At 47.5% G+C, this 11,870-nt stretch overlaps 2 protein-coding genes across 2 annotated transcripts; one reads left to right on the top strand and one right to left on the bottom strand.

Moving 5' to 3' along the window:
* Positions 1-829: 829 nt before the first annotated feature.
* Positions 830-4,658, bottom strand: LOC138674200 (uncharacterized). Its single transcript, XM_069762109.1, has 2 exons — positions 3,503-4,658; positions 830-1,041 (listed from the first exon to the last, which is right to left on the bottom strand). The coding sequence occupies exons 1-2, from the start codon at positions 4,241-4,243 to the stop codon at positions 1,027-1,029; spliced, it is 756 nt and encodes a 251-aa protein (XP_069618210.1). The 5' UTR covers positions 4,244-4,658; the 3' UTR covers positions 830-1,026.
* A 2,969-nt stretch (positions 4,659-7,627) lies between these two features.
* LOC138674201 (uncharacterized) lies at positions 7,628-11,469 on the top strand. Its single transcript, XM_069762110.1, has 2 exons — positions 7,628-8,778; positions 11,241-11,469. The coding sequence occupies exons 1-2, from the start codon at positions 8,038-8,040 to the stop codon at positions 11,253-11,255; spliced, it is 756 nt and encodes a 251-aa protein (XP_069618211.1). The 5' UTR covers positions 7,628-8,037; the 3' UTR covers positions 11,256-11,469.
* Positions 11,470-11,870: the final 401 nt, after the last annotated feature.

The following is an 11,870-nucleotide window of genomic DNA, read 5'->3' on the forward strand; positions in this document are numbered from 1 at the left end:
TCAACTTGAGTCAAACTGGTGGTATTTTATTTCGTAGTATGAAAAACGTTTCGGCCTGGTCTGGCCTTCGTCAGTTACTACAATATTATAAAGAAAAGGAATGATACATACATCCGTGACTACATCTGTAAATACATCCGTAAGTACATGCAGTGTGAAATAAATCAATTAACCAAACAGAAAAAAGAAAAAACAGAATAAACAACAAAAGTATATACAATGTGTCAATTGGTCATGATATGGCGATGTGAAAAACAAATATTGGTAAGAGCCATCTAGTATATCCCAGCCCCCCCAGATGGTGAGTAAAATGTGAAGAGCAAGATAACACCAACCGTACCGTACTAAGAAGCGTTTAGGAGAACCGCTGAGGAAATGCTACTGTAAGCGAGGTAAATCGCAGGGAAATCCCTGCAGGTAAAAGAAAAGGGCCTATAATATGGGTTACCAGCGAAAATCTGCTGTAGTAAAACAGTGCCAAAGGTGTAAGGGGCCCCACTAAGTGTTAATACCTTAGGAGATGTCTGTCTCCGATCAATGCCGCGGCTGCGGGCTGTGGAGGAAGAGGGGGTGATGTCAGCGTACATGCAGAATGGCATACTGGCCAGGCAATGTGTGATGCTAAGCGACGACATCGCTCCTAAGAGCGGGGGCTGAGAGGAGGGTAAGGCGGTTACCTGTAGTAGAGGCGGGTCAGGACGCGGTGTCCACCGCTGTCAAGGAGGATGCCCGAGTGAAGGGACGCCAGTGCGGCGTTCCTTATGTGTGCGCCCGCCAAACCGGATGTGACGTACCCGGAAGTGACCGCTTGTTGTGGCCTGTGATGGACAGGAGAGAGCCGGCCAATCGTATGACTCCCCTGAGGGGGGGGGCGGGACAAAACGAGGTGTGCACTGTGTTTACAAAACAGATGAGCGACCTCAGCTAGTATGGACACGGTGATGGTGGTGCTGAAAAGGTGGGGGTGATGGTAGTTCATATCCTAAGAGCTGTGACCCCGTGGATTGGCAGGAGAGTCCTGGTGGTTCAATATAGACGGCTCTAGGAAGACAGATAAATATATTAGAGACATAGACATGATGAGAATACAATGATGATTAAATGAAGTCATGATAAGTATACAGTTATTGCAATTAGCACCCTAGATAGAGAGTACATATAAATGCATAAATACCCACTAGAAATATTCTGAGGTGAGAGCCCATAAGATAGAAACGGACCCGTGGGATTTAAGTAAAGGAGACAAGGTCGTAGTCCCTATTTAGACCTTTGGGGTGTAAGGTATCCAAAGTATGGATCCAGAAAGCCTCCCTACGTTTTAGGGAGGCTAATCTATCACCCCCCCGTCTGGGCGCTGAGACCTGCTCAATTACTTGAAACATGAGCTGGGAAATGTTGTGGCCTTTAGATATAAAATGTTGTGGAATGGGTAGGAGCGTGTTGCCACACCTAATCGTGGACTTATGCTTAGAGATCCGTTCCCGAATGGATCGGGTTGTCTCTCCCACATAGAGCATGCCGCAGGGGCATTTGATGAGGTAAACCACATAGGCCGAGTCGCAGTTAAAGTAGTTCTTAATAGGAAAGGCCCTACCAGAACGTGGATGGTGAAATGAGCTGCCCTTGAGAACATTATTGCATTGGGTGCAGTGGAGACAGGGGAAGGTGCCGAGACGGGGATTCTGAAGGAACCGTTGGATGGGTGCCCTTTTGTCTGGTCCTATATCAGCTCTTACGAGTGTATCTCTTAAGTTACGTGGTCTCCTAAAGCACGGTAGAAAAGGTTCCCTGAACTCTGGTACGTCTGGATGGGCAGTACTGAGTAGATGCCAGTGTTGGCGTATATTTTTATGGAGGATATATGCAAAAGGGTGGAAGGAATGGACGAATGGAATACGATTCTTTGACTTCGATCTGTTGTTTGGGCCGGATGTCCGAGATTCTTGAAGGAACGAGCTAGGTTAACCTCGTGCCTGAAACTTGGCTTCCATTTCTAATACTCTCTGTGATCGTAACTCATTATCCGAGACTATGCGGGTTACCCGTTGTATTTGGGATTTAGGAATTGCTTTTTTGATGGCGTGGGGGTGTAAACTGTCAAAATGCAATAGGCTGTTCCGGTCGGTGTTCTTTATGTGGATATCGGTGCTTAATCTGCCAGTGTGGTCTTTAATGACCATAGTGTCCAGAAAATTCATTCTGTGTAGGTCATGAGTCATGGTAAAGGAGATACCAGGCCAAGCAGTGTTAAGAAAATCCACAAAGGACCGGAAGGACTCCAACGTGCCGCCCCAGACGCAGAAAATATCGTCTATGTAGCGTTTCCAGAGTAAAACGTTCTCTCTGAAACGCAAGTCAGGGTAGATGGCACTCTCTTCGAAATCCGCCATATAGCAATTGGCGTAGGGGGGCGCCACGTTGGAGCCCATAGCGGTCCCCCGTATCTGTAAGTAATATTGGTCCTGGAACAAGAAGTGATTTGAATCCAGAACCAGTGTGAGTAATTCCACCACCAAGTCGATTTGTAACTTGTGTGTCCCTGTGGTTGATAGGAGTTTCCTAATGGAATTGATACCTTCCCCATGTGGGATGGAAGTGTATAAATCTTTTACGTCCAGTGATGCCAATATGGCGTCAGCTGGTACTCTATCCAGGTCCCGTATTATGCCCAGGAAGGCCCCTGTATCCAGCAAGAATGATCTGGTGGACTGGATATGTGGGGTTAGAATTTTTTCTAGGAAAATAGCTATTGGGGACAATATAGAGTTAGTGGCTGCCACTATTGGTCGTCCAGGGGGATGTTCAAGGTTCTTATGGATTTTAGGAAGTGTGTAAAAAACTGGGGTAACCGGATGTTCATTGGTGAGGTAATTGCAAGTTTTGAGGTCTAGGACCCCTAGCGTCGTGTATTCCTGTAATATGCCCGAGATTCTACTTCTAATGGTATGGATGGGGTTGGAATCCAATTTCTGGTATATGGTGGTATTGTCCAGCTGTCTCCTAATTTCTTTTAAGTAATCACTCTTATCCATGATCACAATGGCGCCCCCCTTGTCTGCTGGTTTAATTATTATGCTGGAGTCAGATTGAAGTGATTGTAGCGACTGGCGTTCACTTACCGTTAAATTGGGGGGATAGTAAAGGTGTCCCATTTCAACCTCCCCCCGAAGTGACTGGAAAGAATTCTGGATGAACATTATAAATGTCTCTAGGGCGTGAGAGCCCCGTGGGGGTCTGAATGGGCTCTTATTGCGTAAACCTAAACTTTCTGCTGATAGAAGTTGAGGCGCTACGGGGGGTCGTAGAGTGTGTACCATGTTGTTCTGTGGATCAGAAAAATAGACTTTTAACCGTAAGGACCTGAAGAACCTTTGTAGGTCCATGTCCAGGTCGAAGGTCCGATAGCGGTAGGTGGGACAGAAGGAGAGTCCTTTCTGTAGGACGCTGCAGTCCGATGGGCCCAGGGTTCTGGAGGAAATGTTCACAATTAGAGACTCAGTACCTGAGAACGTGTGATCCGTGTGAGGTCTGTGTCTCTGCCGAAATCTCTGACTCCTCCGCGTCCTCTTTTTCTGCCTCGTTGGGTGCGTGGACCTAAAAAACGGGACGTGCTGGGAATGGAAGAGCTCCTGTCTTGCTCCGATCCTGAAGTGGAGTAGTCCGTGGAGGAGCGGTGTCCAGTTCTTACGTTGGAGCGAGAGGAGGAATAGTTGTCCTGCCATCTGTACACCCTTTTGGCCTCGTAGTCCTCGGTGTCTCGGGCGAATTTCAATCGCTTCCTGTTCTCGATATCTCTACGGTGTTGTTCAGTCTTCGTCTTGATTTCCGATTTCAGTTGGTTCAGCTCCTCTGGGGTACCTGTGGATGAAAGCTGGATCTCAATAGCCTTGACCCGTTCTGAGCTGGCCTCGATCTCTTTTTGTAAGTGTTCTATGGTGAGAGTGATTAGATCTAGGGAGCACTTATTTAAAATGTGTTCAAATTTAGTGCAGTATTCCGGAGAATCCCGGAAAAGTGTGGGGCGTAGTGGAACCCTCAGGCCCCTCGGAATACGTTGTACCCGTAGGTACTCGGACAGCGTGGCGCAGTGGAGTTCAATGTTAATATGGTGCCTTACTTCTCGTTCCAGATCTCGTCCCCTCGTCTCACGGGGTGCAGTTTTGAGAAAGTCACAAGGATATACAGAGTGGGATAGGATACTAGTGGTCTCCTCTACATTGTAGGAGAAGGTATTGGTGGACATGACCAGGTGTGCGTGCCAACACGTATGGGAATAGTTACAGAGAATCAAAAGACGTGGGCACAGCTACTTAGGTGCACGGGTAGGTTCCCAAGCCGTATACATATAGATAAATAGAACCCGGCACTCAACTTGAGTCAAACTGGTGGTATTTTATTTCGTAGTATGAAAAACGTTTCGGCCTGGTCTGGCCTTCGTCAGTTACTACAATATTATAAAGAAAAGGAATGATACATACATCCGTGACTACATCTGTAAATACATCCGTAAGTACATGCAGTGTGAAATAAATCAATTAACCAAACAGAAAAAAGAAAAAACAGAATAAACAACAAAAGTATATACAATGTGTCAATTGGTCATGATATGGCGATGTGAAAAACAAATATTGGTAAGAGCCATCTAGTATATCCCAGCCCTCCCAGATGGTGAGTAAAATGTGAAGAGCAAGATAACACCAACCGTACCGTACTAAGAAGCGTTTAGGAGAACCGCTGAGGAAATGCTACTGTAAGCGAGGTAAATCGCAGGGAAATCCCTGCAGGTAAAAGAAAAGGGCCTATAATATGGGTTACCAGCGAAAATCTGCTGTAGTAAAACAGTGCCAAAGGTGTAAGGGGCCCCACTAAGTGTTAATACCTTAGGAGATGTCTGTCTCCGATCAATGCCGCGGCTGCGGGCTGTGGAGGAAGAGGGGGTGATGTCAGCGTACATGCAGAATGGCATACTGGCCAGGCAATGTGTGATGCTAAGCGACGACATCGCTCCTAAGAGCGGGGGCTGAGAGGAGGGTAAGGCGGTTACCTGTAGTAGAGGCGGGTCAGGACGCGGTGTCCACCGCTGTCAAGGAGGATGCCCGAGTGAAGGGACGCCAGTGCGGCGTTCCTTATGTGTGCGCCCGCCAAACCGGATGTGACGTACCCGGAAGTGACCGCTTGTTGTGGCCTGTGATGGACAGGAGAGAGCCGGCCAATCGTATGACTCCCCTGAGGGGGGGGCGGGACAAAACGAGGTGTGCACTGTGTTTACAAAACAGATGAGCGACCTCAGCTAGTATGGACACGGTGATGGTGGTGCTGAAAAGGTGGGGGTGATGGTAGTTCATATCCTAAGAGCTGTGACCCCGTGGATTGGCAGGAGAGTCCTGGTGGTTCAATATAGACGGCTCTAGGAAGACAGATAAATATATTAGAGACATAGACATGATGAGAATACAATGATGATTAAATGAAGTCATGATAAGTATACAGTTATTGCAATTAGCACCCTAGATAGAGAGTACATATAAATGCATAAATACCCACTAGAAATATTCTGAGGTGAGAGCCCATAAGATAGAAATGGACCCGTGGGATTTAAGTAAAGGAGACAAGGTCGTAGTCCCTATTTAGACCTTTGGGGTGTAAGGTATCCAAAGTATGGATCCAGAAAGCCTCCCTACGTTTTAGGGAGGCTAATCTATCACCCCCCCCGTCTGGGCGCTGAGACCTGCTCAATTACTTGAAACATGAGCTGGGAAATGTTGTGGCCTTTAGATATAAAATGTTGTGGAATGGGTAGGAGCGTGTTGCCACACCTAATCGTGGACTTATGCTTAGAGATCCGTTCCCGAATGGATCGGGTTGTCTCTCCCACATAGAGCATGCCGCAGGGGCATTTGATGAGGTAAACCACATAGGCCGAGTCGCAGTTAAAGTAGTTCTTAATAGGAAAGGCCCTACCAGAACGTGGATGGTGAAATGAGCTGCCCTTGAGAACATTATTGCATTGGGTGCAGTGGAGACAGGGGAAGGTGCCGAGACGGGGATTCTGAAGGAACCGTTGGATGGGTGCCCTTTTGTCTGGTCCTATATCAGCTCTTACCAGTGTATCTCTTAAGTTACGTGGTCTCCTAAAGCACGGTAGAAAAGGTTCCCTGAACTCTGGTACGTCTGGATGGGCAGTACTGAGTAGATGCCAGTGTTGGCGTATATTTTTATGGAGGATATATGCAAAAGGGTGGAAGGAATGGACGAATGGAATACGATTCTTTGACTTCGATCTGTTGTTTGGGCCGGATGTCCGAGATTCTTGAAGGAACGAGCTAGGTTAACCTCGTGCCTGAAACTTGGCTTCCATTTCTAATACTCTCTGTGATCGTAACTCATTATCCGAGACTATGCGGGTTACCCGTTGTATTTGGGATTTAGGAATTGCTTTTTTGATGGCGTGGGGGTGTAAACTGTCAAAATGCAATAGGCTGTTCCGGTCGGTGTTCTTTATGTGGATATCGGTGCTTAATCTGCCAGTGTGGTCTTTAATGACCATAGTGTCCAGAAAATTCATTCTGTGTAGGTCATGAGTCATGGTAAAGGAGATACCAGGCCAAGCAGTGTTAAGAAAATCCACAAAGGACCGGAAGGACTCCAACGTGCCGCCCCAGACGCAGAAAATATCGTCTATGTAGCGTTTCCAGATTAAACGTTCTCTCTGAAACGCAAGTCAGGGTAGATGGCACTCTCTTCGAAATCCGCCATATAGCAATTGGCGTAGGGGGGCGCCACGTTGGAGCCCATAGCGGTCCCCCGTATCTGTAAGTAATATTGGTCCTGGAACAAGAAGTGATTTGAATCCAGAACCAGTGTGAGTAATTCCACCACCAAGTCGATTTGTAACTTGTGTGTCCCTGTGGTTGATAGGAGTTTCCTAATGGAATTGATACCTTCCCCATGTGGGATGGAAGTGTATAAATCTTTTACGTCCAGTGATGCCAATATGGCGTCAGCTGGTACTCTATCCAGGTCCCGTATTATGCCCAGGAAGGCCCCTGTATCCAGCAAGAATGATCTGGTGGACTGGATATGTGTCCATCACAGGCCACAACAAGCGGTCACTTCCGGGTACGTCACATCCGGTTTGGCGGGCGCACACATAAGGAACGCCGCACTGGCGTCCCTTCACTCGGGCACCCTCCTTGACAGCGGTGGACACCGCGTCCTGACCCGCCTCTACTACAGGTAACCGCCTTACCCTCCTCTCAGCCCCCGCTCTTAGGAGCGATGTCGTCGCTTAGCATCACACATTGCCTGGCCAGTATGCCATTCTGCATGTACGCTGACATCACCCCCTCTTCCTCCACAGCCCGCAGCCGCGGCATTGATCGAAGACAGACATCTCCTAAGGTATTAACACTTAGTGGGGCCCCTTACACCTTTGGCACTGTTTTACTACAGCAGATTTTCGCTGGTAACCCATATTATAGGCCCTTTTCTTTTACCTGCAGGGATTTCCCTGCGATTTACCTCGCTTACAGTAGCATTTCCTCAGCGGTTCTCCTAAACGCTTCTTAGTACGGTACGGTTGGTGTTATCTTGCTCTTCACATTTTACTCACCATCTGGGAGGGCTGGGATATACTAGATGGCTCTTACCAATATTTGTTTTTCACATCGCCATATCATGACCAATTGACACATTGTATATACTTTTGTTGTTTATTCTGTTTTTTCTTTTTTCTGTTTGGTTAATTGATTTATTTCACACTGCATGTACTTACGGATGTATTTACAGATGTAGTCACGGATGTATGTATCATTCCTTTTCTTTATAATATTGTAGTAACTGACGAAGGCCAGACCAGGCCGAAACGTTTTTCATACTACGAAATAAAATACCACCAGTTTGACTCAAGTTGAGTGCCGGGTTCTATTTATCTATATGTATACGGCTTGGGAACCTACCCGTGCACCTAAGTAGCTGTGCCCACGTCTTTTGATTCTCTGTAACTATTCCCATACGTGTTGGCACGCACACCTGGTCATGTCCACCAATACCTTCTCCTACAATGTAGAGGAGACCACTAGTATCCTATCCCACTCTGTATATCCTTGTGACTTTCTCAAAACTGCACCCCGTGAGACGAGGGGACGAGATCTGGAACGAGAAGTAAGGCACCATATTAACATTGAACTCCACTGCGCCACGCTGTCCGAGTACCTACGGGTACAACGTATTCCGAGGGGCCTGAGGGTTCCACTACGCCCCACACTTTTCCGGGATTCTCCGGAATACTGCACTAAATTTGAACACATTTTAAATAAGTGCTCCCTAGATCTAATCACTCTCACCATAGAACACTTACAAAAAGAGATCGAGGCCAGCTCAGAACGGGTCAAGGCTATTGAGATCCAGCTTTCATCCACAGGTACCCCAGAGGAGCTGAACCAACTGAAATCGGAAATCAAGACGAAGACTGAACAACACCGTAGAGATATCGAGAACAGGAAGCGATTGAAATTCGCCCGAGACACCGAGGACTACGAGGCCAAAAGGGTGTACAGATGGCAGGACAACTATTCCTCCTCTCGCTCCAACGTAAGAACTGGACACCGCTCCTCCACGGACTACTCCACTTCAGGATCGGAGCAAGACAGGAGCTCTTCCATTCCCAGCACGTCCCGTTTTTTAGGTCCACGCACCCAACGAGGCAGAAAAAGAGGACGCGGAGGAGTCAGAGATTTCGGCAGAGACACAGACCTCACACGGATCACACGTTCTCAGGTACTGAGTCTCTAATTGTGAACATTTCCTCCAGAACCCTGGGCCCATCGGACTGCAGCGTCCTACAGAAAGGACTCTCCTTCTGTCCCACCTACCGCTATCGGACCTTCGACCTGGACATGGACCTACAAAGGTTCTTCAGGTCCTTACGGTTAAAAGTCTATTTTTCTGATCCACAGAACAACATGGTACACACTCTACGACCCCCCGTAGCGCCTCAACTTCTATCAGCAGAAAGTTTAGGTTTACGCAATAAGAGCCCATTCAGACCCCCACGGGGCTCTCACACCCTAGAGACATTTATAATGTTCATCCAGAATTCTTTCCAGTCACTTCGGGGGGAGGTTGAAATGGGACACCTTTACTATCCCCCCAATTTAACGGTAAGTGAACGCCAGTCGCTACAATCACTTCAATCTGACTCCAGCATAATAATTAAACCAGCAGACAAGGGGGGCGCCATTGTGATCATGGATAAGAGTGATTACTTAAAAGAAATTAGGAGACAGCTGGACAATACCACCATATACCAGAAATTGGATTCCAACCCCATCCATACCATTAGAAGTAGAATCTCGGGCATATTACAGGAATACACGACGCTAGGGGTCCTAGACCTCAAAACTTGCAATTACCTCACCAATGAACATCCGGTTACCCCAGTTTTTTACACACTTCCTAAAATCCATAAGAACCTTGAACATCCCCCTGGACGACCAATAGTGGCAGCCACTAACTCTATATTGTCCCCAATAGCTATTTTCCTAGAAAAAATTCTAACCCCACATATCCAGTCCACCAGATCATTCTTGCTGGATACAGGGGCCTTCCTGGGCATAATACGGGACCTGGATAGAGTACCAGCTGACGCCATATTGGCATCACTGGACGTAAAAGATTTATACACTTCCATCCCACATGGGGAAGGTATCAATTCCATTAGGAAACTCCTATCAACCACAGGGACACACAAGTTACAAATCGACTTGGTGGTGGAATTACTCACACTGGTTCTGGATTCAAATCACTTCTTGTTCCAGGACCAATATTACTTACAGATACGGGGGACCGCTATGGGCTCCAACGTGGCGCCCCCCTACGTCAATTGCTATATGGCGGATTTCGAAGAGAGTGCCATCTACCCTGACTTGCGTTTCAGAGAGAACGTTTTACTCTGGAAACGCTACATAGACGATATTTTCTGCGTCTGGGGCGGCACGTTGGAGTCCTTCCGGTCCTTTGTGGATTTTCTTAACACTGCTTGGCCTGGTATCTCCTTTACCATGACTCATGACCTACACAGAATGAATTTTCTGGACACTATGGTCATTAAAGACCACACTGGCAGATTAAGCACCGATATCCACATAAAGAACACCGACCGGAACAGCCTATTGCATTTTGACAGTTTACACCCCCACGCCATCAAAAAAGCAATTCCTAAATCCCAAATACAACGGGTAACCCGCATAGTCTCGGATAATGAGTTACGATCACAGAGAGTATTAGAAATGGAAGCCAAGTTTCAGGCACGAGGTTACCCTAGCTCGTTCCTTCAAGAATCTCGGACATCCGGCCCAAACAACAGATCGAAGTCAAAGAATCGTATTCCATTCGTCCATTCCTTCCACCCTTTTGCATATATCCTCCATAAAAATATACGCCAACACTGGCATCTACTCAGTACTGCCCATCCAGACGTACCAGAGTTCAGGGAACCTTTTCTACCGTGCTTTAGGAGACCACGTAACTTAAGAGATACACTGGTAAGAGCTGATATAGGACCAGACAAAAGGGCACCCATCCAACGGTTCCTTCAGAATCCCCGTCTCGGCACCTTCCCCTGTCTCCACTGCACCCAATGCAATAATGTTCTCAAGGGCAGCTCATTTCACCATCCACGTTCTGGTAGGGCCTTTCCTACTAAGAACTACTTTAACTGCGACTCGGCCTATGTGGTTTACCTCATCAAATGCCCCTGCGGCATGCTCTATGTGGGAGAGACAACCCGATCCATTCGGGAACGGATCTCTAAGCATAAGTCCACGATTAGGTGTGGCAACACGCTCCTACCCATTCCACAACATTTTATATCTAAAGGCCACAACATTTCCCAGCTCATGTTTCAAGTAATTGAGCAGGTCTCAGCGCCCAGACGGGGGGGGTGATAGATTAGCCTCCCTAAAACGTAGGGAGGCTTTCTGGATCCATACTTTGGATACCTTACACCCCAAAGGTCTAAATAGGGACTACGACCTTGTCTCCTTTACTTAAATCCCACGGGTCCGTTTCTATCTTATGGGCTCTCACCTCAGAATATTTCTAGTGGGTATTTATGCATTTATATGTACTCTCTATCTAGGGTGCTAATTGCAATAACTGTATACTTATCATGACTTCATTTAATCATCATTGTATTCTCATCATGTCTATGTCTCTAATATATTTATCTGTCTTCCTAGAGCCGTCTATATTGAACCACCAGGACTCTCCTGCCAATCCACGGGGTCACAGCTCTTAGGATATGAACTACCATCACCCCCACCTTTTCAGCACCACCATCACCGTGTCCATACTAGCTGAGGTCGCTCATCTGTTTTGTAAACACAGTGCACACCTCGTTTTGTCCCGCCCCCCCCTCAGGGGAGTCATACGATTGGCCGGCTCTCTCCTGTCCATCACAGGCCACAACAAGCGGTCACTTCCGGGTACGTCACATCCGGTTTGGCGGGCGCACACATAAGGAACGCCGCACTGGCGTCCCTTCACTCGGGCATCCTCCTTGACAGCGGTGGACACCGCGTCCTGACCCGCCTCTACTACAGGTAACCGCCTTACCCTCCTCTCAGCCCCCGCTCTTAGGAGCGATGTCGTCGCTTAGCATCACACATTGCCTGGCCAGTATGCCATTCTGCATGTACGCTGACATCACCCCCTCTTCCTCCACAGCCCGCAGCCGCGGCATTGATCGGAGACAGACATCTCCTAAGGTATTAACACTTAGTGGGGCCCCTTACACCTTTGGCACTGTTTTACTACAGCAGATTTTCGCTGGTAACCCATATTATAGGCCCTTTTCTTTTACCTGCAGG

Source organism: Ranitomeya imitator, chromosome 4, assembly GCF_032444005.1.
Source record: "Ranitomeya imitator isolate aRanImi1 chromosome 4, aRanImi1.pri, whole genome shotgun sequence".
Lineage (NCBI taxonomy): Eukaryota > Metazoa > Chordata > Amphibia > Anura > Dendrobatidae > Ranitomeya > Ranitomeya imitator.

Bases quoted from the DNA above. Each gene is read 5' to 3' on its own strand.
- LOC138674200 (XM_069762109.1), bottom strand. From the start codon at position 4,243: ATGTCCACCAATACCTTCTCCTACAATGTAGAGGAGACCACTAGTATC.
- LOC138674201 (XM_069762110.1), top strand. From the start codon at position 8,038: ATGTCCACCAATACCTTCTCCTACAATGTAGAGGAGACCACTAGTATC.